Below are 27,322 nucleotides of genomic sequence, written 5' to 3' on the forward strand. Positions count from 1 at the left end.
AAATATATATTTCAGATATATATTTTATATATATGTATGAGAAAATATGGTGATCTTGGTTTGAGTGAGTGTATATTATACATACAATTTCAATTTTTCATGCAAGCTAAACAGAACTTTATGGAGACATTCACCTTTACGTAACATTAACCATGTCCCTGTTTCCATGAGATGTTATCTATGCTTACCATGAATAAATTACATTCTCCCCCTTCACAGATCAATATTCAAATCAGGACGTGTCAAAGAAACATATATGGACTTTGGGCACACTTAAACACCGCCATATTTAAACTTCTACGGCATTTATTTTCCTGGTTGCAACATCTGCATGGTTTGCAAGGGGCTTGACTCATGAGAAACGAACTCATTAGTGTGTCAAAATCTCTCCTTGTTGAAATGGAAGCGCACTCCCCGCAGTTTTGAAGTTGAGTGGGTGCTGCACATTTTGCGGATGACCTTGGAAATGGCTTTGGGTCCACACAGGAACACACCGATGTTGCTGCTATGGCAACCAACAGAGAAAAAAAAATCACATAAGATGTAGTTTCAGCAGGACCAGATGTCCAATCTATCTCCCTGTCTATTTCCTGGCTGTCATTCCATTCCTCTTGCTAGACAGAGCTATCTCCATGTCACACCAGAGATGTGTACTGTACGGAACAAGAACGAGCAATACCTCTTGTCTCCTGCCACCATCGAGTTAGGGATTCCAAAACGGATGTGAACCATATTTGTGTCACTCACCCAACCCAAATTAAGTCACCAATATCGTCATGAAAAAGAAGCAACGCAATGCCAACAGGATGGTGGCCGGGCAAAAACTATACACGAACATCGCCACAAGGTGGCGTATTGGTGGCCGTGTAAAAACTACACGAGCATCGCCACAAGGTGGCGTATTGTCACCAATAAAATCGTATTGCTCATCTTATTTTGGTAATTTTAGTTGTGCATCTGGTGTAATTTAATTGACGTGTGCGTGTGTGTTTCTTCCTTTTTACTAAATTGTTTACATGTTTTTCATCCTCGTTTGGCGCTTCAGATGATATTTCTCTCGAGAAAACAATTATTTGAAAAATGACTTTACTGCTAACTAAGGCTAACAAGGAGCAGCAGAGAGGCTCTGAACCAGGTGTCTGGTGCAGCAATAAAAGGCCAAATATTCGGCACCTTTCCAAATGCAGCGTTACAGGTTTTCATCTTCTGGGGTGAGAGCATGTACTAATTGAATGTTGTTGAACTTCCTTCCTAAAAGCCTGACTGTATCTGGGAGGCATCAGAAATTCCAGAGACAAAATGCTTTGATGCTACAGGAGGGCACTTCCACCTGGGGGAGGGGGAGTAACTGGAACCTCACCACAATGCCTGGATTGTGTGGCCACCCCACACCTGTAGTACCCTTTTGGGGGAGGGTGTTTGTGTTGGGTGTAATTCTCCAGGGTCTGACAAGTTAAATTGCGAAACAAACACATTAATAAAAAAGAGCATGCTGACAGGAAGGATTAGAGATGTTTCATTTTTCTTATTCCTTGTAATCATAATCCAACAGGTATGAGAAATGATACAAACGCAGGCTTGTGTCCAGAAGGTTGTAGGGTCAAGTCCCGGGAGATTCCCTGGGCAGGATACTTACCCTGAACTTCTCCATCGAGAAACAGACATAGGTAACATGATATAGTGAAGAAACAGGTGTGCAGGGAGAAATGAGTGAGCAGGAAAGGCTCTGCTCCGGGATCTTGAGTTGTTGATCAGAGACATCAGACTTGCCATGTTTTACATGGACTTTCTCCTGTGGTGGATGGTTTCACTAGGCAGGAAAGTATAACAAACAGGCATATATTTCTGCTACCAACTGTGTGTGTGTGTGGGGGGGGGGGGGGGGTTGTGCACATTCTAATATCTCACTGAATAGAATTGTGTCGGGGGCCTGTACAGCTGGATTTTTGGGTGAGCTGGGGGAGCCTGGACTAAATGTAAGTGAATGAAGATGAAGTTCATTTAAATTAGGGCACCATAAAACCAGAAGAGTTATTCAGCTCATCAACACCTCACTTCATGATACAGGCTGCAGATCATCATCAGAACAAACAACAACAATAAAACAATATAATATATACTCTTGTTATATATTATTATTATTATCATCATCCATTCATTTTTTGTAATTGCTTGTCCTATTCAGGGTCACGGAGGGTCTGGAGCCTATCCTGGAGGCTCAACATACAAACTCATGGAGCCATGGCGGGGACTCGAACCCAGGTCCCAGAGGTGAGAGTGCTAACCACTGAGCCACTGTGCCGCCCATATTTTTTTTTTTATTGTCATCATCGTCAACAAGGCAGCATGTATCATCATGAAAATATTCTACCTACTTATATACATATAAATATTTTATTTTATTATTTATTCTTTCGCCTTGCCTGGATGGACTCCTGCCTGTCTGTCCCTTATGCCTTACCCAGGGTGTGAGTCAGCAATGCTCCGAAACTCCTGGTCCCAGTTGGGCCTGCCGAAGAAGGTCTTCTCCCTGAAGCCAGTGACCACATCCCTCTGGGAGTCACGGTGCAGGGTGATGTGGCGTGCCTGGTGGAGGGGCAAGGCAAACGTTAAAACTCCCGTCAGATCCAGGCCGGCAGCCGGTTCCAGGAGCTGAGGCACCTCTCCTCGGCCTACCTGAGCGTCGTCCCAGCTGGTGAGGTAGATGTGGAAGCTGACGAGACGCCCCATACCCATGGTGTCACCCTCCAGGGAGAGCAGGAGGTCCCGAAACCACTCGAAAGCGGTGGTGTCACGACAGATCCAGAAGAAGTAGAGCTTGGTGGATTTAAAGGCACAGCACAAGAATACGATCACCGATCTCCGATCACCAAGATCTGTTCTTCACAAATATTTACTATCAAAATTTTGTGTCTAGCACAATGCACAAACCCACACTGCGTATCATTTTTTTAATTTGACATCTCATCCAAGCTTTAAAGTTCTGTCATCCAGTTTGACTCGGATTTGGAGGACTTATTTCTCGTTACCTTCTGGAGTTTCATGGCTTTCCCGGGATTTGAAGACTTGTACCGGAGTGATTTCAGGACAGAGGCGAACGGGGTCACTCCGATACCCGCCGCGATGCACACGCTGACCTCATACCGAAATACGTCACGGCTGGCCGAGCCAAACGGGCCGTCCACCGCCAAGCTGGGGGAGAGACAGCACTCAGAAAAGATGAAACTGATTGGCAGATGACCCAAGCCCCGCCTCCAGGGACAGTATTGCGGTTTATTGGGCGTAAAAGCCCCTTGTTAGAGGTGGTGGAAACACTACACGGGAACTTGCCGTAGCAGAGGGATCCGCGAGTCCCCCTGGTGGCCGGTGCAGGCGGCATACAGGGCAGCCGTCCAGTCTCCCGCCACGCGCACGTGCACGCTGAAGTGATCCTCCTCAGGTGCAGACGTCAGGGTGAAGGGGTGCCACTCCAGAGGGGCGATGGCGGAACACTGCAGGTACACGTACTGGCCTGGCTCCATGCGAAAGCCCACCTTCGTCATCTGCAGCTCCACCACGTTTGATGGGTGAGTCAGCACCTCCATGGAGAAACATCACATAGTGTTGCTATATTTACCCGTAACCGAGCAATAGTGACAGATCTGTAAAGTAACACATAGCTTTTTTTCCAGTATTACATCACCAGTGTTTATAAAAAACACACACACAGCTGTCGGTATAGTGCTTCGCTTTTGTTTCGGTGTTAAACTTGGAACAATGAAACTAACTGGAATATCTGAACTCTTTGAATATGGCCAAAAACGCAAAATTAATTCTCAGCACAGAAATTCTGTACAAACTGTTCATGCAGAATGGTGCAATTACTTAAGGCCAGAGCTGAATTAAATTCAAAGTAAATTTTAAATCAAATTAAACAGTTGAATGAAATACTGGTGGGTTCTGGAACTTCTGCATTTGACTGGAACCAGGAGAAAAAAATGCCACTGCGTTTTACCTCTTAAGAACCACGCAGTGCGTGGGCAGTAAGCAAACTTACTTTAGTAATGGCCACTGGTTGTAAAGAGCGAGTGAAACGCAGGATTCTTTCAAAGATGTAAAGGAGGGAGGGAGCAATTATCCATTTCCACGACTGAAAGAAAGAAGAAACATATAGGAGACTTTATGCCTGGAATTTAAAAAAAAGCTTTTTATTCTGAACATTATCATCATACATTAGACTTATTTGCTTAGTTGATTTTTCTTCCAAAGAGACATTTTTCACCCATTTACATAGCTAGTTAGTTTAAATAGAGCAATACAGCTTAAGTATTTTACTCAAAGTCATTGCAGCAAAGACCTTAAGGGATATAAACCATCAACATTTGGTTACAATTTTAACCAGCACAGTCAACACACTAACTGAAATTTCACTTTGTCAAGTCGACATTTTTTAAAATCAGCTTCCATTCTCGTAAAATGTCCCAGGACGCAAGGAGCTGATTGGCTGGTGGAAAAATGCACTGATTACCGCTGGGTCACTTCCCTGGAAGTGCGGCAGGGGGCACCGGTCCATATCCCCCCACTCATCCAAGTGCTCTCGACAGTAGGAGACGTTGTGCATCAACAGGCTCTCGGCAGTCTGTCCCCGGACAATGCCCCTAAAATGCAGAGACCTGGTAATTAGCCAGCAGCAAGGCTGCAGTGGTGGGCACATGCTGTTTTCGTATAATTTTAACATTCCTGAACAGAAACCATTTGACAAAAATCAGTTGCTTCCATTTGCTCCCAGCCACAAAAAGGCTTTCGCCCATATCATTAGGCAGAGGTTGCCAGCCGGGTATAGCTTGCACTATACAAAAAGGTTGTGGATTATTGCTGTAGGGGCTAGACAAACACTCACCCAATGCCGTGAATGACCAACCCAAGCAGGAAGACCACAAAGAAGTGATGGGTGAACCAGAACACCTCGTAAGAGGAGCGTCTGATGAACTCAGTGGATGAAGTGACCATCAGAGCCAGGACCAGTGTGATGACCAATCCGGAGAGCCCAGACACGTTAACCAGCACCTCCCTCGTAGGCGTCTGAGACACACCAGAGAAGGACAGCCATCGGCCATCAAGTGACTTTACCGCCCCCCCCCTTCGCCTGCCACAACCCACTCACAGTGTTATAGGTGCGGATAGGGTTCAAAAAGCTTTCATTTAGCCCGTCTCCCAGGCTTGAGAGTTTCAACAACAGCTCTCCTGCTTCCGTAGACTGACTCTCGTGGTACCTCTCAATGTTGGAGAGATGGGCAATAACGTGGACGACTGCAACATGTAAAAATAGATCAGTAGCGTACGATTCCTGTAACCGGCTAGACTTTCGGGACTTGGATGACTGCGGTAGTAATTAAATATCGGTTACCGGAGTGAAACACCAGCAGGTAGCCCACCACGCGGTGAAAAGTGATGCTTTTGTCCAGCTGCTTTCTTAACACTCTGCATCTGCACTGGGGAAAACAGACGGGACAAAAGTCAGCACTTCGTGGGATAGCAATTTGACGGGCGTCGGCAGGCTGCATATGCATGGGGCGTCACTCACAGCGCAGGAGCCTCGCAGGAGGGAGACAAGGTTGCGGCTCACTGGCAGCAATATGACCATGCAGTTTAGGTTCACACACATCGCAGAGGCTCGGGCAAAAGCCAGACCCGACTACGCAGGGGGAGAGAGAGAGAGAGAAAAAAAAGACCGCAAGGAATCTAAGCGATGAACACTAATCCGGAATTAGGTTTCGCCCATGAATCACTTTGCATGGTTGGTAGAAGAGACCACTGACCCCCAGCATGACACGGGTGTAGGAAAAAGCATCCTGGCCACTGTAGTAGAGGAACGTGACTGTGAACAGGGCGGCGTTGACTCCCACCAACAGTACCTGCCATAAAGCACACAATAGCGGAAGCTACTTAAGGTAACATTTTAGCCAAGTGCTCGAGGAAAGTCCTGCCCAGTCCCTGACATCTAAACGCGGTGCATTATTATGCCAGCGGAACAGTAGGAACCACTGGCAGGATGTTCTAACTCCATTGGCAACTGACGCTTCCCTAAACACTAAAGAGAAACAATGGTATTGTCGATTTTTATTGCATTAAGTTTCAAATGTTGTGCAAAAGACAACAATACAACAATCCCAAATACTGATAACGGTCCTAGAACCACTACAACAGAGGCAGTGTAATCTGTAATTTAAAACGCCTTTCAAGTGTTTATAAAGTGATACATTACAAAAGTACAGAAATCACACCAGCAATAATAGAATCAGATGTCAGAGTGTGATATGTCTAATATAACTGAATGTTACTGATGAAATACTTCACACTTAGTAAACTCTACAGACAATAATAGAAATTTACATCGCATGACGATGTATAACTGCTTCATATGAAATGTATTATATAGTAATTAGTGCATATTATTAATGCAACTATTTTGCATGTATAGTCGAATGATACAGTGTGCTTTAGTGTTGGGGGCAAAGAGCTGAGTTCAGTTTACGGTGGTGAGAGTGTATATAAGCCTGTAAAACACAATTCTAGAAAACACGGTTAAACAAAAATAGTTAAGACGAACCCATAATCCTTTGTGAACTAGTTTGGTAAACAAAACCGACTTTCCGTGTTTGTAATAAAAATCGATATGGTACTTACCACCATAAACACAGACACGCCTTCATTAATGAACAAGTTCATAATGAGATATTCCTCAATCAATTTCGCTGCTGCACTAAGCCCAGACTCATCCTTCTGTCCTATACAAATATCACCACGGATGCTTATCTACCCCTGCACCCTTGAACTTTTAAAGGAATGTAGAACCACGACCTCTGGTGGCCGCTAACGGTATATTCGTTTGATTCTGAGTTCTACAAAAACGTACTGTACAGTGATACAGGCTCAGTCGTGTTGTGATTCTGTTTTTAGTATTTATTTTATTATTTTTAAAATATTGCAGTAGATCTAGCGAAACAGATTACACAATTAAAAGTAAGCCAATGTATACAGCTTGTCCAGAGACATTACTTGCTAGATAATAGGCTACGGTTAAGTAGTCCGCTGCCACGGAAGGTAAGCTATTTCGAAACGTTAATTTAAATTTTATAATAGTCTCTGCCTAACTTTCAGGCAATCAGAAAGTTGATTAACCCTGACCCGGGCAGATTGATTCAGTGTATTACACAAATGAGGCCTACAAATTAGCACCTGATATTTTTTTAAAAAACAGCTGTCCTTAATTGACAAAAACAGAGGAGCGGCTTAATATCGATGACGACAGATTATCCTTCAAAAGTAATAATTAAAAAATACGTTTTTCACAGTAAGTTAGTCTGCACAGTAAGTCAGTCTGAAAAAAACCAAAGCGATATCTCATCTTCTAAGATGTCATGCCGTAGCCATGGCAACAGATCTTATCAGTTCAGTTCATTTCTAATGTGGTTATTAGTGAGTAGCTGGTCGTTCTTAACGTAATTAGCTTAATTTTAAGCTAAAATAACGATTAGCTGTTTTTTTTTTTAATAGTACAAGCTGAAAATGTGGGTTATTCAGCCCAGCAGTTCGCTCTGGTACGTAAGAGCTGTACCCTCACGTGGCGGTGTCCGGGGACAATAAACCCCCAAAATATACCTTAGCAGCGACGTGTGGGATTTCGTAAACGGCTAAACAACGTCGTAATGTTTTCGTATTAAGGGGAAATACTGGGCTTTTACGGTTACTAGTGAACTGGGGTTTGCGTGCATTCATACAACCCAAGTGGTGGTGCAAACAAATACACCATATATGTAGGACGTCCTTCATGTATTTAAATGTAATGTTTTTTTTTTACTTTGGAAGAAAAAAAGCTGACCGTACTCTGTATACAGTCAATATTTTGCGTCCTGTGACAGCTCTCAGTAATGGATGTCAGAAAGTGAGAAAGATGGAAGAAGTTGAGGTGCAGTGATTGTATGGAATGCGTTTTTGTGGCTACATATTACTTTCTAAAGACTCTGTAAAATGTTCCTGTAGATGAAAGTGTATCTTGGGGGACGTGTTGGCTATAACGTTTCAAAGTACTGGTATTCGTTTCTCTTTCGTTTGATTTTAGGAACGGCAGAATTATGGCGTTTAAATACCAGCATTCTGGCTCTTCCGTCCTTGTTATAGCTTTAATACCGATCACTGCCGTCGTAACAAACCCAGAAAACGTGTCTACAATGAGATTGTAGTCAGTGAGTGTAACGCGGGTTGGGTCAGGGGTCATCCCATTATTAAAAATGTTGCGGAAACCGAATCTCTGCATTAGAGGTGAACGGATTTTCATTAGCGTAGTTTTGTTTTTAATGTCTGCCATAAACGGCCGCACACTAGAGGGCAGTGTTGCTTTGCACCAGTTCAACAGTGGCCCTTTTTGAGAAAGGTTAGTTACAACATGCATAGCTACAGATCAAATACTTACCTTACTGAATGTATTTCCAGTACTTAAGACTGTATGTTAATACTCTTCTAAACACTTAAAGAATTCAGTTAATTTCTACGACGTCCATTAAATTGAAATGGCACTCCAACAGAATGCCCAGCTCAACAAAACATGTCAAGGCTGGAGTGCTCCTTGTTAAGAAAAGCTCAAAGCTAAATGATATTCAGGGCCATATTTTCAGGATTTCACGCACGTCTCTTCAGAAGCAGATTCAGTATGCACGCTTACATTAACGTGTGCAATAACGTTCATGAGTGAGTTGCACTTGTACTGAAGCCAAAAGGCTGTCTTAACCTAATATTTCCATTAATAAGCAGGCATGTGTTTTTATATACAATGTTACATTTATTTACCAGCCCGAAGAATACTTAGTTACTGCCAATATAAGATCATTAATTTGATAATGCATGGAATAACAAACCTTTATCCATAATGATTTCTTGATTGATGTAAACAGCAGCAATGGCATTAATGTATTCTGTGGCTTTCAGTGTGAAATTATGTTTAAATTATTCTCTGCAGTATGTTAACACTATTTGGGCATATCAAATAAGATGACTACATTAATATATAACAGGAGTAAATAGAAATATTCTTATAAGGTTAGCAATGGCTATAGAAGGGTCAAACCTTAATATAAAATAGGGAACATGTTTATTGATAGTTAAACCACCTTTGCCACAAAATTGACAGTGCATCATTATTGTCTATGACCGCACATACCTGTCAGCCGTAAGATTTTATTTTCGCCAGGCTGACGTGTGTCGGCCTCCACTGAGGCCTGATGCATGGGAAAGATCATCTCTCCTCACGGTGACGGGGCTGGTGATCTCGCATGGCGTTGATGGTCTGGGCAGAGTCGCTGTGGTTAGCTGCTTTTACGTCTAGGTGACTGGCTAGATTAGAATACCTTTACGCGCTGGCTTGTCTCTTACCAAAGTGCATCCCGGGTATGGCTCAGGGCTCGAAGCTCTGTCATAATGAATTTAGAATATGCGCTTAGCCTCACGTTATCTCCCTTTTTAGATGGCAGCGACGTATGGAGAAACGTGGTGAGCGGACTGTCTGCCCACGCTGAAGCAGCAACCAGACATGACAACAAGCACCCAGTGTCCCACTATAGAGTAAACATGATCTTCACATGTTTTACCCCTTTTATCACCCTGTATAGCACCTTTAAAGAATACAAGAGGCAAAATAACTTTCCAGCCGAACTGTGAGATTGGATTTTCTGACCATCGAGACGACACATACCACAGAAAGCGGTGTGACGGGAAGGCCATTCTCGGTGAGCATTCTGAGCTGCTCAGAGGTACAATGTAACGTCTGCTATTTCAGTATGAAAAAAGCTTATTGATCAATTTTATAAACCTTAAAACCGAAATTCAATGCCATTGTTTTGGTTGCTTGGAGCAACACTATTCATGTATAATATTTCATTGTGTCCTTTGTTCCTTTTTTGTTTTTGTAATTGTTGACTTTATAACATTGTTTTTTTTTTGTTCCCTGAGTGTGTTTTTCGATTAGAGATACTCCTCTGCAATTGCATAGACCCCATTTGCAAAATGCCCATTTTCACTGGTTCACCCAGTGTCACTGGAATCTCTTTGCTTCAGTTCCCTAGATTTTAGGTGTTTATTTTTATTGTACTCATTCGTGGACTGCTTAAGCTCACAATGGTGGTAAAACACAATAGCCACAATACAACAAGTAAGGTATGGTATTAATGGATGCATTTAAAGAGGACTATTTCTCTAATTCTGTGCTTACCATAATACAATAGCATATGTACCCCAAAAAACACCTTGGGGTAAAACACCTAACAACCTCTCCATCCGACTTATTGTAAATAAAGATGCCTGTTTTAATATTCTTCCAGTTTCCTCTGATGGTGCCTTAAGGGAATGATTACAGATGCAATTTTTGGCCAGGATGGCGGAGAGATGCCAGGTTTGGTCTCTGCCCATGACAGGAACCCTGGTCGGTCGAGTTGGTCACGCGACGTCACGTTTCCTCTTCGTGTGTTTTTTTGTTTTTTTTTTCCCCAGTACGGATTGGAAGTGTTTACACCTTCAAGGCGGCTGGACTGAACCTCACATCAGACAATTAGCAAATCAAAAAATTTCTGATGATTCCAATTTAGTATGGAGTCCTTGGCTCCCTTTCTTCCCCCCCCCCCCCTTTTAGATTTCCACCCTGACAGTGACAAATTACTCCTCTGCTCGCTGAGATTGGAAATTAAAAGCATTTAGAGTTCCTCATGCATTTATGCTAATAAGAAAAGCAGATATGATTTGCATGCAAAAGAGGGCAAGTCTGAAAGCTCATCATTTTTTCCCCCACAACTCTAGTGTTTCTTTGCTTTTCATTTTTCTGTGAGCAAAGGAAAGTACACTGTGTATACACTTCAAAAGTGACATTTCATGCATCAAAGTTCAGTTAAACGCCAGGAATCCTATTATAGACTCTGAAATTTTGATTGATTTATTTACACAGAGGCCTGCCTAATATCCTAGCTGCTTTAAAGCCAAATTAAGGGCATTAAGCAGGTTGGAATATTAATTGAGTGCGCGTATGTCGGCATTTCAAAGCCACCTGAAATGCTGAAGACTCGGATTCAAAATGCTGCTTGTATCTTGGATTCCTGAAAGCCTTGCGGCGTTGTTAGATGGAGCCACCGGACCTTTATAAACAACACCACGGCTCCCAGAAATTTAATGGCATTAAATCAAATCTACTGATAGGTTAGCAGTAAAGAAGTAGATCTGCCCACCGAAAATATTTGTTATGGTCAGATTCTATATCTTTTGATGGGGTCCTCCAGCACAGGTGTGTTATAAACACACACCAAGGGCATGCGGAGGGGAGGGGGAGAGAGGGTGGGTGGGTGAGGGGGGCTTAGTTAGTCTGCTTTTCTGATAGACATCTAATTAATTTCATCCATGATAAATCACCAGGGCTTCCTGCAGACATGCTGTGTAAACTTTGGCAGGTACAGTTGTGCTGTAGTTGCAGAGGTGACATCGCAGAGATAAGCCCTTACAGAGAATAGCTGTATTTTTAAATCATTTGTCTATTTGGTTGGATATAATTTCAGTCTAAGTGGTATAATTTCATCGTTTACACCATTGTTTTGTTGACATACATGAAAATTGTCCTGATTCAGATGAAATGAAATGTAGTTTGTTCATCACTTCTCGAAAGGTGAACGTGTCCCCTGAAGTGACTCTAAATGTTGCACGCGCGAATTCTGAATATCATCGTCCTCTTGTCTAGTAATGTCCACATTTTATGATGGAAATACCTGGTTATTTTTACACCATAAGAAATCGACCTGGGGGATAGTACAAAAATAAACCTGGCTTGTCATGCAAATTGGAAAAATAGTTAAGAAAGCGCAGTATTTACATCCCAGTGAAGTGTCCAAAAACCTTTTGATATGCTAATCCAGTACGCAACAGCGCAGCCAAGCAGAATACGCACCACAAAAGGCACTGAATGCTACGTCTCCGTATGCAACCCATTTGGTGGGCTATTTTCTCTTACCGTTACTGTATAAATAGATACCATAAAAAAAAAAAACAAATTCGAGATTAATGTGCTTTTGCTGGGCCGTGGCTTTAGCCAAACAGATTTTCTTTGATTGAATGTTTAAAGCTGCAGCAGTGACACGTCTCTCGCCGTTTGTCATGTCACGCCGTTTCAAGAGGGAGAAGAGCGTGGCAATTAAAGCTCAGGGACGAAGCAATAGAAAGGTAGCATTCATTAACGATCGTCTGATATGAATTAATTATCGTAGCCTGAAAAGCACGCCGCTGCGCGAAGCCCTCAATTAAGCCCCTTAATTAAAGCCGTCAATGCTGGGATGGATAAATAAATAAATAATGCATAGGCATATTTGTTAAGGTTATAACTCGCTGGGCTGAAGTCGAGGGGGAGTCGCGGCGCGTCTTCGGCGTCCCGTCGCAGAATAAAGGCTCCTTTGTCGGGCAGCGATGCTCTTTGCCTGAAATGCCCTTTCTGTCACTCTTGACAAATCTTGGCACCTCTTATAATGTTGTGAAAGCGGAACGATCCTTTTAACTCTTGGGGGCGCTAGGGGGCGCTATATATACCGGGAAGGCCGATATGGTTCGTTTACGTTGGTAACACTTCTGTGGCGATATCGGCGTGTTGTTTTTTTTTCTTCAACAAAATGATAAACGCCCTATTTATCTAAACTCTTATAAAATTAGGGTGAGCAAATGGTTCATACAAAGTGCTCGCATCTTGCATTTCATAATCCATGTGTTTACTTATCAGTGACCTTATAATGGAAGATGGATGCATAGATGGAAGTGTTTTATTTTTAATTTGGTGTTGTGGATTAATCTGTGGCGAGGTGGTTGGCGACGCGAACTCGCCTCTCCCTGCATTCCCGGACATGGTTGTGTGCGTGGAGCGTGCTTTTTCTCCACATGTTTGTGTCTTTCCTCTGGGTGCTGCAGTTCCCTCCCGCAGCGCAAAGAAATGTGGTTTAGCTGAATTAGTGCCCCTGAATTGTCTGTTGTGTGGGACCTGGACTGGGGTTTGCTTAAGTCTCACCATGTCCCTGCATTTGGTAAATGGGTATTGAAAATGGATGGATGGAAGTAATGGAACACTCAATGTTTCCTCCACTGAAAGAGTATCAAATGTGTTAGCGTATATTGTTATGTATTGTATATTGTGTCGGTTGTGTGTGTGTGTGTGTGTGTGTGTGTGTGTGTGTGTGTGTGTGTGGAGTGAGAGAGAGAGAGAGAGAGAGAGAGAGCAGGGTATTTCATATATACAGTACATGTTTTTCCAAGTCGTGCTTAGAAATCATTCAGCCTATACTCAGTGTAGTTACAAATCTGACAATTTCCAGAAGTGTCTTATACATACATATGCTGTGCAGAGGTCACCTGTTCATTATGACTAAAGCGTAGCTCTTACAAATATACCAGAAGTACTGCATAATAGCAGAGGCACGAGTGTTGGTGGTATATGGCCTATAGTGCTGGAGCAATGCTAGTTCTTGTAAGTGTTTCTCTGTCTAGATTTTCCAGGCAGAATTTACCCACCGATTTTGAATCTGTTGATAAAATGTTTCATTCACACTCTTGGATAATTGGTGATGACTTTGAATCGGGGACGACGAAAGTTAGTGCTTGAAGAGCTGATAGTGATAGCATTCGAGGAGCTATTGGTTGAAAAATGTGCTTATTTTATGGGTATTCATCCAGGCGGAGTGAGCTGTCCTCCGTCCGTCCCTATACAGCAAACTGCCGGAAAACGCAGAGGCTTTATACCTGCACCCGACTACTAGTGAAAGTAGACAGTGTTTTAATTAATTACTTTATGACGATCCCTCAATTTGGGCATAGTGGCATTAGTAATCATCTCAGAGATGCTGCTTCCTAATTGATTAGCATTATGCAGTGAGGAAATGCCCGCCTGCTCCCCCCACCCCTCGAACGAGACCATTTCATCTTAAATGTGTGTGATACGTTGTGTGGGTATAGGTCAATTTACAGTGGTGCCGTGATATTTCTGAGGCACAAGGGTATGACGATAGCGGATATGACGGCCCGCATCTTAATAAACAAAAAAATCGGCGAGAGAACATCAGCGTATTGAATATATTATATATCATATCGCATTGTATATCATTCCGAGCAGACGTGTTAACATTCCGGAGGGATCGCGCGTTGTTGGTATTCAGCAGGCAGGCTGCCCTTGTGGGGGCCTTTCCTTTTCAGGCCCCGCTTGTGGGGGAGGGGGGTGAGCCGGTTTTCAAGCGAAGCAGTCTCAGCATCCTTTTATCTTTTACTGAAGGTGGACCTTCCACTTAAACGAGGACTTGGCATCATGGGAGATGCCGGAATGGGGAGGCTGTCGACCGCGCCCGTTTAATTTCTATATATATGGTCGTTTGCATATGCCGCTGCATACATTAGGTGGCGCTATAGAGCCACCCTTCGAACCCGCGTTAGGAACACAGCTTTGGCTTAGTGACGTGCCTGTCAGCCCTCTTTTCCCTGTGCTGCACGTTAAAAGTGGAGAAATGAAAGGGGGTGGGGGGTGTTAAATCGAGCGCAGTGCCAGTCAGGGACACACACCGGGCCGCGAGAATCTTTCTGTTTATCTCCGGGAGGCGAACGCGCGTTAGTCCCTGACAAACGAGAGGAGTCACGGACGCCTCCGCAAACTGGCAGGGCAAATGGAAGCAATCGGGCCGCGGCGCTCAGCGGTGCAGATGTGACCGGGGCCGCGGCGAGTGTCTAGACAGCTAAACGATGCCGGCCTCACAGGGAGTCCATTCGCATTTCTCTCACGACGCTGCCGGGAAGCAGTACGTATCACTGACCTGTGTGAGAGACCATCAGCTTCCAATGACTCTCTTACCTGCGGGGGATTTCAGCTTCGTCTGCTTTTATTTCTTGCACACCCCCCACCCTTTCCCCCCCAGCCGCACCCCCAGCGGCCATTAAACGCACATATATCCGTGTCACAGGGAGCCTGTCAAGAAAATAGGTAGAAAGTTGTTTGCTGTTACAACGTTCAGTGTAATAAATCATTCATCAGAAGTTGGCCAGACAAAAGCCTATTTGCCACGTCCAGATGACTTAACCTGGAGCTGGCTGACTGCCTTGTGGTTGAATGAATAATGTTGATCTTAATGGGTGGAGGGTTTACTGTTTGTCCTGTGCAGAATCTGGGGAATAGAAAGAGCAAACTGTTGGATGCGGGAGTTAATGTACAGGCCCTTCGCCGTGGAAGCTCACGTTGGCAAACTGAGTGCTCTTCACCCAAGGCCAAATGGCTTCACAGAGACACCATAATTATCCACGCCCAAGGAATCAATTAGAGCTAAACTCCATTGTTTCGAGATGAGATATGAGCATTAAAGATTAAGAAACCAAAAATATTAAAAAGTCATGCGTTCAAGAACACATTTAGAATATTTACTGTTAACAAATAACTTAACACAGAATTATTTATTCATGTTCGATGTCCTCTTGGCACAGAATTCAGGTTAATCTTGCCAGTTTTATGCGTGGTGTAAATATGCGTTCCCTCTTGACTGTTGAATAACAATTCCTGGATCTTCTGTCAGTTCAGGGCTGCGGCTTGTGGTTTCCTGCTAGACTCGGCTGCTTGGGAAAACAGTCGGATTCAAGATATCCTGAATGTAGAATTTACAAAGATGTTCAAAGCTGTTGTTGCTTATGAACCTCTTCTTCAAAATCCCTCCATGCGCCAGCGATAGAGAAGCCTAACACTGAGATAAAGGGTTAAGATTTTTTTGAAGCGCTGTTCTCTAATTAAAAGGTTTCTATAGTAACTATGATGTTAGTCAAAACGTGTATGAGTAATTATAGCAAGCTATCTAAATTACTTAGGGAAAAGGTCAATGAGCTAGCCAAAATTACAAATCCTGAGTTATGGTCATGCCTAGCAAACACTCTCGTGGTGCTTTCTGATTGGTCTAGACACTTGGTGTTTGAAAAGTGTTTGCTGAAACTAAATGATGAGGAAAAGGGTTTTCTTGAGCACCGCGTTAATGCCACGTCTCTCAGGCAATGTGAATTCATACATGTTCCCTAGTTTCTGCTGAAGGTGATATTTGAGGAGGCTGCTGCTACCTTATCTCAGTTTTACCAGTGATGTGTTGGATTTAGCTTCCTAACTGGACCACAATTGTGTTATATTGTCTCAGGTTACCTCGGTGTGAATCCTGAAAGTCTTCATAAAAATCTCCGTCTCCAGATTCAAACTGTAGTACCAAGGTTTATATTTTACGTTCAGAATAGAAATTCCGGCATAGCGGAGGGTGATCGGGGCTGGTTATTTTCACACAGCTTTTTTTTCTCCCTCTCTCTCTCAATGGATCTCTCAAGCATTTCCCCATTTTTCCAAATTCTCTGATGGAGTAAATTGACCCTCGGCGGAGACGGTGGTTGCCCTTTACCTTTGAGGTTGGATGTTATTTCTCAGAAGCTCACTTTCGGGTAGATTAAGGTCGAGTCCATTTGGCTTCTATTGTGCGTCCAGGAGCCGAAAAAACAAAACAAAAATGGGTGGGGGGGGGGGGGGGGGGGTCCTGAAGGTCTTTGGAAATCAGGCTGCTCTGAGAGAGCTTTTTCGATGCATCCCCAGTGGTTTGGTAGCCCGGCGCTGGGGTAGGCTCAGAGATGTATTCATAATGCCGGCTTGGCAGAAGGCCTGAACTCACCAGCCTGTTCTCAAGGTCCTCTTCGTGTCAACCTTATGCCACACGTTAAACTGAATCTATGAATTAAGCGCAATCCGGTTTCTTTGGTGCCCATTGGGGACGATCCCTGACAAATGCTTCCCGATGCACGTAGTGTTTTCAGAACACATACATAGATCAATAAATCACGCTACGATTTAGCCGCGCGCGGTTCACAACCACGGGAATCTTTAAATAAGCATCATCATACTTCATCAATATTCATGCCGTTTCAAATGTCAAGGATTGCATAAAGGTGTGTTTATTGGTTAATTGACTTTTCTTTTACTGAAGTGGGGGTTCAAGGTTTCCGGGATTCCAATATTTTTAAGCCCCAAAATGAGACTTGTATCATGCACAGTGAAAAATAGATTAAGGAATTTGTGATGAATTACTTGCTTTCCACCTTGATCACTTAAATGGTGGGCTTGGATCAATGTAAAGCAGAGGGTGGATTGTCATTGTACACGGTATAAAAAGTATGAGTGGAACAGAGCTGCTGAAAATGTGTCATTAATTCACACTTTCTTTCTTAGTCAGCTTTGCATACAAGCTAGCTCAACTTCAGCTTCTGTTAATGAGAATAAAATGCTAAGAAATGTCCTTCACAGATTTAAATGGAGGCAAAATATGCTGTGTTTCCTCCTTTTCAATTGAAATGACGCTTATCAGGCACCTCACCTCTCCAAAGGTGAAAGATCTCTTTAAGAAGTCAGCCAGTCCTTTTTTACATAATTGAGAGGAGTTTTAAATTAATTGTATAATTAATCTTGTCAAATTAGGCTTAGGAGAAGCCAGACCCTATATTAGGCATTCTGGAAAATTCCAAATTGCTTTAATGCAGAATCTGGTGCCAGAATGCACTTTGTTCTTTTGTGATAAAACGAGAGAAGTTTTAACAGCAATGAAAAGAGTAAAAGCCGTAATAAGCCGTTATTAGCCCTTATCACGGCTGCTGCTTGATGTAATTAATTTCCCTACAAAATATGTATAGTGGTTTTTAAGAAGGCAAGGGTTATTTCATTTATATACGTAAATGAAAACAGAAAGCATGGCTTTTAGGTAGGCGAGTGCTAAATACATATCCAGGGTTAACATTCGGCGCAGGGTTAATGAAACATAGCTGAGACCCGCACATTCATGTTCCAGCTTGCGAAGCGATTTTGAAAATACATGCGTCTGACAGTAAGTAGTATCAAAACATGCAGAAATGGATTATGCTCAAACGTAGAACGTTCCCCGCGTATTTCAGAATGCGGAAAATTTTCCTTTCAGATTGCTGTTCTATATGTTTCATTGTTAAGTTTGAAATTCCTGTTTTTAAATTAATGTTTTTTTTTTTTCCTTTCTATACTGGGTAGTGTTACACTGACATTAAATCATAGAAACAACTGTCTGCATGATGGTGGATTGTAAACAGCGCCCCCCTTGTGGCGCTGTGAAAAATGACAGGCCAGTAATAACAGGCCACTACACAGCTTGTGCTGTGTCCGCCAGACATTCCGGAGATTCCTCGTCAATGTGGGACCTATTGGACACATCTGCGCTTTGGACGCCCCTCTCGGCAGTTCCGTCTTGGCAGCCGGCCCATTGGACCCGAGCTGGGGGGACTGAGCCAGATGCTTGTTTGGAGAGGTTGCACAAGTACACACACACACACACACACACACACACACACAAACAAAATGGTGTTCAAACAGAATCGCTGTAAATGGCACACATTATCACCTTATTAAAAATGATGAAGCTTTGCTCATTAGTTCTGCCAGCATCTTCAAAAGACGGCCCACGAGGACGGAAGGTTAGATTATTAATCTCTGTGGTGCCGAGCTGTTGTTTGGAAGTCGCTCCACAGGAACTTCTGCACTATAGACGCACACGTTCACAATCGCTGGCTGTAATCAACCTCAGAAATATGTCAGCGATGTTTTTTTGACGCGAGGTCTCTCCTTACCTCCCTGCTTAGGCTTGTCACAAATCCCCTCGGAGTATCGGTTGAACCTGACATCTTCTACGGATGTGTCAAGGCATTGGGGTTCGAGTGCATAGCAATATGATCTTTAATGCACCCTGGAGGATTGAGCCGTAATATACATAGCATCTGTTCTTGGCTACCTCGGTGCTAACACAACAACCTACAGGTGCTCAGAGGCACAGTTCGTCGTGTGGTGAAGGAAGAGCCCAGATCGTTAAGCATATGGCTTTGAGATCTAGTGTCTGTTTGGATGGTAGCACACAATAGGTACAGTTCCTCATCTTCGACTGTAGATTTGAGGAGTATTACCATGATTTAATAATGATGACAACTGGGGTTTGAATACTTCAGCAGTATCCAGATTGCTGAGTAGGATCTGTGCACAATCTTTCATTGGTACCAGAGTTTCTCGCGTACGTCCATTCTTTCCGTTTCCGCAGCATGGAAACGACACGCCCCAGAATGGAGAAAAGCCCCCAGGCTAGGCTCTGGCTCATTATCACCCGAGATGCCCGCTGACGTTTTTTTTGTACTCGTACGCTTGCGTGTGTGAAGGAGAGGTTTCGTGGAGACCCTCCAGAACGAGGGACAGACGGTGGTTGGCCGTGCGTAGAGGTGCAAAGGCCCGACAGGAAGGCGTACGCCTGTTAGCTTCTCCTATGCAGACTGTTCATCCATTATTGATCCTAATGACATGTTTGCTAAATAATACAGCGCAGAGCCTCACAAGTCACTGCATCGGGCATCTTTGCTGCAGCGGATGAATATGCATATACGTGTATTGCACTGTAAGGCTGTGGGGGGGGGGGGGGGGTAAAGTAAAATTGTCACATGGTCTGTATTTTTTATTGTGCTGTGGATCGGGATTAAAACTGGCATGCTTGATGGCTTATGGTGTGCTAGACTGATTGCTAAGCAACAGCTCATTAGGTGAATAAGGCAGCTGCCAATAAAGGAGGTTATTAACAATCACTGAATTGCTAATGATACATATAATTCAATTACGATATGCCTGGTATGCTGCTCCTGCCATTGAGTGGGCTGAATATTAGCTTTGACAATTGTGAGCTCACATTACAATTAAGATTACGGCAGGTATGATTTGACTCCACTACAAAGGGGTGCGCTGGAAGGATTAGCGGTGCGGAGTGCATCCTGACGGGAGGTCCGTTTGTGCTGAGAAACTGTGGCTGATTCTGTAGCTGCTGCGACCAGCTCTGGGTGGGTGTGGCGGTTTTCACAAGTTTTCGTTGTGAAGGTCACCATCACCTTTGCCTATCGCCCGTCCGATGACGGCCTTCCTTCAGATGCCTTTGAAAGCTTGTATCGAATGCTGCATTCAGGTCCATTTAACCAATGGGATAAAATGTTCCAACAGGATTCCAGTAGCAGGTATACGTGGAGAAAACAACATTGCTGGAAATGAATGGTATGCAAAGTGCTTTATAAGAGACAAACAGCTGGCACCTGTTTTTTTTTTTTTTTTGCAGATCTGAATGTGCCTAATTATGTTTTAGCACAGTGACCTTACGCTGTTATTCTTGTCAGATGTAGTTACAGTAGGACTGTAGTTTGTGTTGAGCTCCTGGAGGGAGGGGTCGAATGAGGAGGGGAATGTGAATCGCGCTGCTCTCTGGGAATTTTCCAGTACACATTATTAAAAGAAATTTATTTCCGTGCTTATCATCTACATACCGCAATTCTGCCATTTGAAAATAGTCCCTCGACAAGGAATCGTCGCCGTGAATACGTAAGTAGGATTTGTTGAGGTTTTATAAGGATCTTCATTTACTCTGGAGTGAACTGGGATTGTCTGTAACGTGCCAGTCACTTTTTGAATGGCAATAGCTCCTGCTCGGCTCGGCTCGGCTGCGGAACACCTCTCTCCGCTCACTGGATTTACACCTCTGAGGTGCAACCTCACAGCCTTTCCATTCAGATCAGAGCCGGAGCTGCAGCGTGCCGTAGACGCAAGCGACCGAGCTCCCTTCCAGGCTCTGTGATCCCGCGCGACGCCCGGGTGAATCCAGCCCTTCGTGCTTCCGGTCAGAACCGACCCCTTTACCGCGAGCTGCGGTTCTACTCTGGCTGTGTGACCCATTTCCTTTTGTTTTTAAAGCCGGGCTAGATCTTAGCAGGCAGCTGGAGAGAGCATTGAGATTGTTCTCTGAATGGCATTGCTTTTCAAAAGCCTTGTATTTTTTATGGTGTTATTTCATAAAGAACCACCCCCCCACCCCCGCCTCACGCACTCATTCTCCCCCGTGGCAGATTTCGAGCCTCGGATGCCCACATCTGTGCCCTTTCCACAGGAAGTCATTGTTGTCCTGGGAACAGGCAACGCTTATTTATTTATTTCTGACCCCTTTGTTCCTGCCGCGTCTTGGCGGGGAAAAGGCTTCACGCGCGGAACAGGCGAATTGAAGTGGACAGAGTTGCTGCGGTGCGATGATTGCAGCTTGAAAGTAATGATTTCCCAACACCAAGGTCAGACGGGGTTTAATTAGGAGAAACACAATTAGTGTCACCTCTCGCACGACGCTGCCTGGGCCCGTGCCAACAGCAACCTCAAGCGTGTCTCGCTGAATTGGTTTGAAAGAGGAGGGGGGGGGGGGGGAAAGTGCGCGAATTATCAAAGGAAGTGGAGCCATCTTGGAAAAGAGTTAAACCGCTAACGTCAAATTATCACCCGAAACCACATGTGTTAACTTTTCCAGTGGAGATTGGAGTGCTAATTAGTGTGAGACCAAATGGAGAGTGCGTGCAGTGGGTGCCGTTATGAGGTCACTACCTGCTCACCAGTACCAGGCATTAAAAAAAACATTTGCAGGCGTGATGTCACAGCTGATAATAGCAGTGTTCAATTGCATTATACCATGACGATGTTGAATTCTCACATCTTATTGGTCAGAAAGGTTTTGATTTTTTTTCCCTTATAATCATGCACATGGTGCAAGTCAGGTGAATCAGTAATAAATCAATGCAGTTTTATAATTTTTAATTCTAACTAACAATACTTAAAACGACAGAATACATAAATACATAAATTGACATAGAACACATTTAAAAAAAAAAAAAAACGAAACAGATTTTTCTTTATTATTGATGGAAGAAAGTCATTCTACTAACAAATGATTTTTTCAGATCGTAAACGTGAATATAATGACTTTAGGTACAAATGTGTAAGCATGTAAGTGTAAACTGTGATATAGACAGGTTAATGTATGCAAAGGCAACAGAGGCAAAGAATCACCCAGTCCAACTGGAAATTGTGTGTCTTCCAGAATATTCCTTCGGTATGCAACTCAGAGTGAAAGGAAACTTGAAAGGGTCAGATGATGGAGACCAGTAGTCTTGATTATTTAATTAGTGCATTGGAACATCAATTAAGACCTGTCAATATATAATTAACAAAATAATTAGAGCGCGCTTTCTCAGGATTGAGGCCTGTTCGCCGCTGTTGCCTATTTCGGCTTTGAATTTGGCAAGTGCACACGAGGCTAGCAGCCCGGATGAAAAAGCAGGCAGGAGAAGCGTCGTGCTGACTGCTCCATATCACCCGCAAGCTGGGCCACGCAGACAGGTTTCAGGGGTCAGTGAGATAGGAGCTTCTCTGATTGGGGTCAAGTCAAACCCTGCTCTGGTCTATGAGTGGCAAGGCCTTTGTAGAGACCGTGCAAAATGGAACAGGGCAACTGGATTGTGTTTTTTTTTTTTTTTTTAAGCTGTTAGATTGTCACTATGTACCGTTTGGGTAATTCCCTCTTCAAATTGAAGCCTTTGATTAATTCATTAATTCACCACCAAGCTGAATTGCATTTTGGTTCGGCTCCTCAAATTGGATGCACCACAATCGCCCCTTTTCCTGTGTAATAAGAAAAAAAAAACAACAACATTAAGGGGAAAATAGATAGCCTCTCATTTAACTTAATAATCTGCAGACTTTCCATGTTTTATTTACGCTCGCTAGACCTGCTGGGTCTCGTAAATCATTGGCCCGACGAGGAAAATCCATCGCGTCGGATTGATTTCGATTGGCTCTGGCCCCTTGAGCTTGATTCTTCACAGACTCCAAATGAAAGGTACTGCTTGCCAGCCACAGTTTCCATGGTCGCGATCTCGCGGTTGCAGGTTTTATCGCGGCTGGCCTATCAGCCTCAGGATCTGAACATCCCCCTGCCACAAACATGCTAACCTTCTCCCATGACGCGGTTGGAGCCTGGAAGATGGACATGGAAGAGCAGTTGGACAGCTGATTGGTTTAAAATGCCTGGTCATGTGATGCTGTCTGCACTGATTTGTCAGGCCCTCCAGACACCTTCAATGAGAACAACAGCGATTCATCAACATAGCCAGGACCTAGAAACTGGCTTTACTGGAACACGCAGATCTGTATCAGGAAGCTCAACACGAATGGGAAAATTGAGAAGCAGTTTCACAAATGGCGAATTTCTATGAATTTTTTTGGAATCTCAGTACCACTGTCACAGCAGAGGCCTTCAGAATTTCAGATGAGCTCATTTGCTGTCCATGTCGCTAGAATCGTGGCTCAGCCCACAGGGACTTTGTGACTGGCTGAGACCTTTTAAATATAACCTGTGGAAGGGGAATCTTTATTGTTATGCAAGGTTTTGAAAGTGAAATTAATTCCAGATTTATTAGAGAAATCTAAATGTCACGGGAGGATTGCCTGTTTGTTTAGCTGGGATTTTGTTTTTATAGAGATTTAGAGATTTTTATTATACGGATATAGAGAAATTATGTGCTGATCACATGTGGTGAAATCGCTTGTTTTTTGTGTGTATTTCATTATCCAGCACAATAATATCCCTGAGCCAGTTAGACTTTATCGGTTGCAGTAATTATGACTTTTAAGTTTGTCTCTTTGGGCTGGTTCAGGTTACCGGTCTGGCCTTGAGTGTTGTGTGTCCCTTACCACACACACACACACACACACACACACACACACACATACATGCATACACACACACACAAGTGGCTCTTCCTATCTAAATGGGGACCATCCATTCATTTCTATAGGGAAAATCTCTAATCCCAGTCACGACACTCATAACCTCTACCCATCCCTAACTTTAACCATAAGTAACCAACCCAAATACAAGACTTTTGGCATTTTTACTTTTTTGATTACATTCACAGATTTTTATATAATTGAGGTTATCCAGATGGGGACCTGAAGAAGTGTCCCCATAAGTGAGGATGTTTCAGGTTTCACCGCACTTGGGGGACATTTTGGTCCCCAAATGTGATCTATGCACCCCCCCCCCCCCCCCCACACACACACACACACACACACACACACACACAAACCTTTGTATTAATGTCTTTCTGGGGAGCGTACATTCATTTCTGTAGGGAAAAATCCTAATCCCAACAATGACAGCCTTAACCCCTACCCAGTCCTAACCTTAACCATAAGTAACCAAACTAAATACAATTTTTAGGTATTTGGTTGCAGTCACAGATTTTTATAAAATTGAGTTTCCCCACCAAACAGAATACAAGTCTTTTGCAGTTCTTAGATTTTGATTACAGTCACAGAGTTTCCCTCATGAGGACCGAAAAACAGGTTTTTATTTTATTCTGGGGACATTTGGAGACACGCAGTGTAGAAGGCGGTTTATCACACCATGGGGACATTTGGACACACACACAGTGTAGAAGGCAGTTTATCACATCGTGGGGACATTTGGACACACACGCAGTGTAGAAGGCAGTTTATCACATCGTGGGGACATTTGGACACACAAGCAGTGTAGAAGGCAGTTTATCACATCGTGGGGACATTTGGACACACACGCAGTGTAGAAGGCAGTTTATCACATCGTGGGGACATTTGGACACACACACAGTGTAGAAGGCGGTTTATCACATCGTGGGGACATTTGAACACAGTGTTGAAGCCATATCGATTGAATGCGATGCGTCAGTAACAGCGAGATATCTGTCCACCTTCATATACGCCCAGTGTTTCTCCAGACGAAGGGTGGGGTGCAGGACTACTTTGTGTCTATGTTCTTTTAAGTAACTTTGACAAAAAGTCTTTTGTTGTCTGCGGAGGGGGGTGGGGGAGGATTTAATGTGGACTGAAGGGATGCTACGCTGAAGCAGATGTAAGGCGGCACCAGCTGCTCCGGGGCGCGTTGGGGGGGGGGTTCCTTGATTCTGGGTCCTTTTTTTAGATCCTGTGGGAAGTGGCGGCTCTGGTCCTGTGCTGTCGCGCCCCCCTCCTGGCCTCTGTGTGAACGCGCCCCTGACATCGGCACTGGGAGCTGTGCTATCTGTTCTGTGGGGTGGGGGCCAGTGGGGGAATGTGCCGTGTGTGCTCTCAAAAATCACTGCGGTGTGATTCCTTCACGCTGTGCGGCTATTTACCACTTTGGAGATGCTCTGTGTGTGTGTGTGTGTGTGTGTGTGGGGGGGGGGGGGGTATGTATATATTACATTGTGGGGGAACAACTTTGATGTTATTTTGATGCTGAAACTCAATTTTATGGAAATCTGACTATAACCAAAATATCTAAAATTGTATTTTGTTTGTTAGGGCTGGGTTAGGGGTTGAAGTTGTCATTGTTGGGATTAGGGTTTTGCCTATAGAAATGAATGGATGATCCGCACAAAAATGTGTGTTTCTGTGTGTGTGTGTGTGTGTGTGTGTTCCCATTTTAAGCTGCTGGACAGGCTGAAAATGCCTGGATGGCTGCTAGTCATCCACTCGCAAAAGAATGCCACCATTACAGATTTACCAGTGTAAAGCAGGGGCCCTCGCCCACAAGACGCAGCTGTGTGCTAATTAGGTGAGCGCCGTGCTTTCGGCGTGATCTCCAGCTCTGCTGCAGGCAGACGGGCTTTTCCATTTCCTCCTGGAGGGAGCCGGGAGCGTGAGTGCCGTGTGAGAGGCGTGTTTTCCACATACGAGACGTGCTGCGTGTGGCCGAGGGCACCAGGGACCCGGCGACGATGAACGCTGCGTGTCACAGGCGACGCGGTGCTGAGAGTGGCTTCTTGGGGGCCCGAAACGTGCCGTCCGCCCATGGAGAGGAGGAGCGTGGCGAGCGGCCCAGGGCGGCGCCCTCTGGAGACAGATCCTGTCCTTGGGCCTTACCCGCGATACCGCCGGTTTCTGCCTCATTACCCCCAGCCAGCGGCGGCCCTGAAAAAGACGATGGCTCTGCACGAGGCCACCCCCCAGACCCGGCCACGCTCCCCAGTTATTAATCACCGCGCGATCGTGACCGTAAACACCGGTTCCAGAGCGAGCCGGGGGCTGTCTTTATAACTGCCTTTTTAAAAACATGCCCTTCTGACAGGGCCGAACATCCCTTATCTCCTTACCTTTATCTTTGAGGTTTTTTTTCGCCATTAAGCCGAGTTTTTCTTTTTTGTTTTTTTTTTTTTTTGCAGGTGAGCCGAGACACCAAAAAAAAAAATAGTCAGGGGAGAGTGTTAAATTTGGCTGCTGCCTCCAGACGCTTGGAAGCGAGCTCCTGCCTGCTGTTACGACATGGCAGGCTTAAGCCGTGAAACCGGCCTCCTTATTTTATTCTTCCACCTTTTTTTGTGGCATAAAAATGAATCGGTCCCTCCAGATCAGCGCCAGCCTGCCCCCGCCCGAATCGCTAGATGAATATGCAGCGTCCGTCCTCCCGGCTCTCCCCAGAGCGCGTGGCCGTTGACAGGCGGCCAGGTGTGCCAGGGCCCCGGAGAGCTGGCCCGTGTCACCGGGCCTTGCACATGGCCTGCGTTTTAAGGAGCCGCGCCCCGCTAGCCGGGCAAAGGGCTCACACTGACCACTGATACCGGCTGGCTGACTTCCCTCCCCTCCTCATCCGCCGCGCCCGCTGCACAGACCTGCCGTCCCTTGGCGAAACACCCGCTGGCAGGGGGACAGAACTGCTCGGGTTTGACTTCCGGGTCAAAGGTCAGACATGGCATCTACAGAGCTGGCTTGCTTTTTTGTCCCCCCCTGTGGGACCCTGTGCCCCTTACACCCCGGCCGTGAAGCGATGATCAATACCCCCCCCTCCCCCCCCACACGAGGGGGTCCAGGCTGCGATGAGGCGACCTTGACGTCCTTCTCCCATTGTGCCTCCATTGTCTACAAACAGTTTGCACTCTGGTGGCTGCCTCTCATTAGCGCCTCGGGCGCGGGCGCTAGTGCTACGTGGTAATGGACTTGGCTGGGCGTCCTCTCAGGAGCTCTCCCAGGACTTCCACGCCCCCCCCCGCAGATAGCCTGGGCACTGGGGAGACTCAGCATCTTCCCAGGCAGACTGTGCAATTTAAACGTGCCTTGGGCATGTAGATTTTTATTCCCCAATGATAGGGACGAAAATTAATGGAAATTGTTTTAGTGGTTCATTATTAACATTCTCCTTTAGATGCCCTTTTATCATATCTGGGCGACACTCTTCTTTTTTTCTTTCGGGCACAGATGTTTGCCAGTAGAAATCTTTGCCGACTGTCCTTTTGGGGAAGAGCTCGCTGTCTCGGCTGAGCGTTCCCGCTCACGTCGCCTTTAAGGAGCGCAGGAGCTGCCGTTGTTGCCGTTTCAGATTCAGTCTCCTTCATATCGAGATTTATCATTTACCTCCCG

The 27,322-nt window shown here is 44.7% G+C and overlaps 1 protein-coding gene and 1 long non-coding RNA gene across 2 annotated transcripts in view; one reads left to right on the forward strand and one right to left on the reverse strand.

Moving 5' to 3' along the window:
* LOC125707570 (uncharacterized) overlaps window positions 1–27,322 on the forward strand; it is a 34,648-nt gene that overhangs the window by 594 nt on the left and 6,732 nt on the right. Inside the window, exons 2-4 of the long non-coding RNA XR_007382304.1 lie at window positions 2,186–2,271; window positions 2,466–3,566; window positions 9,645–9,761. This is a non-coding gene — a long non-coding RNA (uncharacterized LOC125707570). The remainder of the gene's footprint in view (window positions 1–2,185; window positions 2,272–2,465; window positions 3,567–9,644; window positions 9,762–27,322) is intronic.
* Window positions 137–7,068, reverse strand: LOC125707562 (NADPH oxidase 3-like). The gene is made up of 13 exons (XM_048974796.1): window positions 6,667–7,068; window positions 5,799–5,894; window positions 5,564–5,674; window positions 5,387–5,471; window positions 5,144–5,289; window positions 4,880–5,061; window positions 4,508–4,637; window positions 4,037–4,129; window positions 3,331–3,578; window positions 3,030–3,192; window positions 2,677–2,817; window positions 2,462–2,586; window positions 137–505 (listed from the first exon to the last, which is right to left on the reverse strand). Exons 1-13 carry the CDS (start codon window positions 6,706–6,708, stop codon window positions 379–381), a joined length of 1,689 nt encoding a protein of 562 aa, XP_048830753.1. The 5' UTR covers window positions 6,709–7,068; the 3' UTR covers window positions 137–378.

The sequence above is a fragment of the Brienomyrus brachyistius genome, chromosome 14 (assembly GCF_023856365.1).
Source record: "Brienomyrus brachyistius isolate T26 chromosome 14, BBRACH_0.4, whole genome shotgun sequence".
NCBI classification, from domain to species: Eukaryota; Metazoa; Chordata; class Actinopteri; order Osteoglossiformes; family Mormyridae; genus Brienomyrus; species Brienomyrus brachyistius.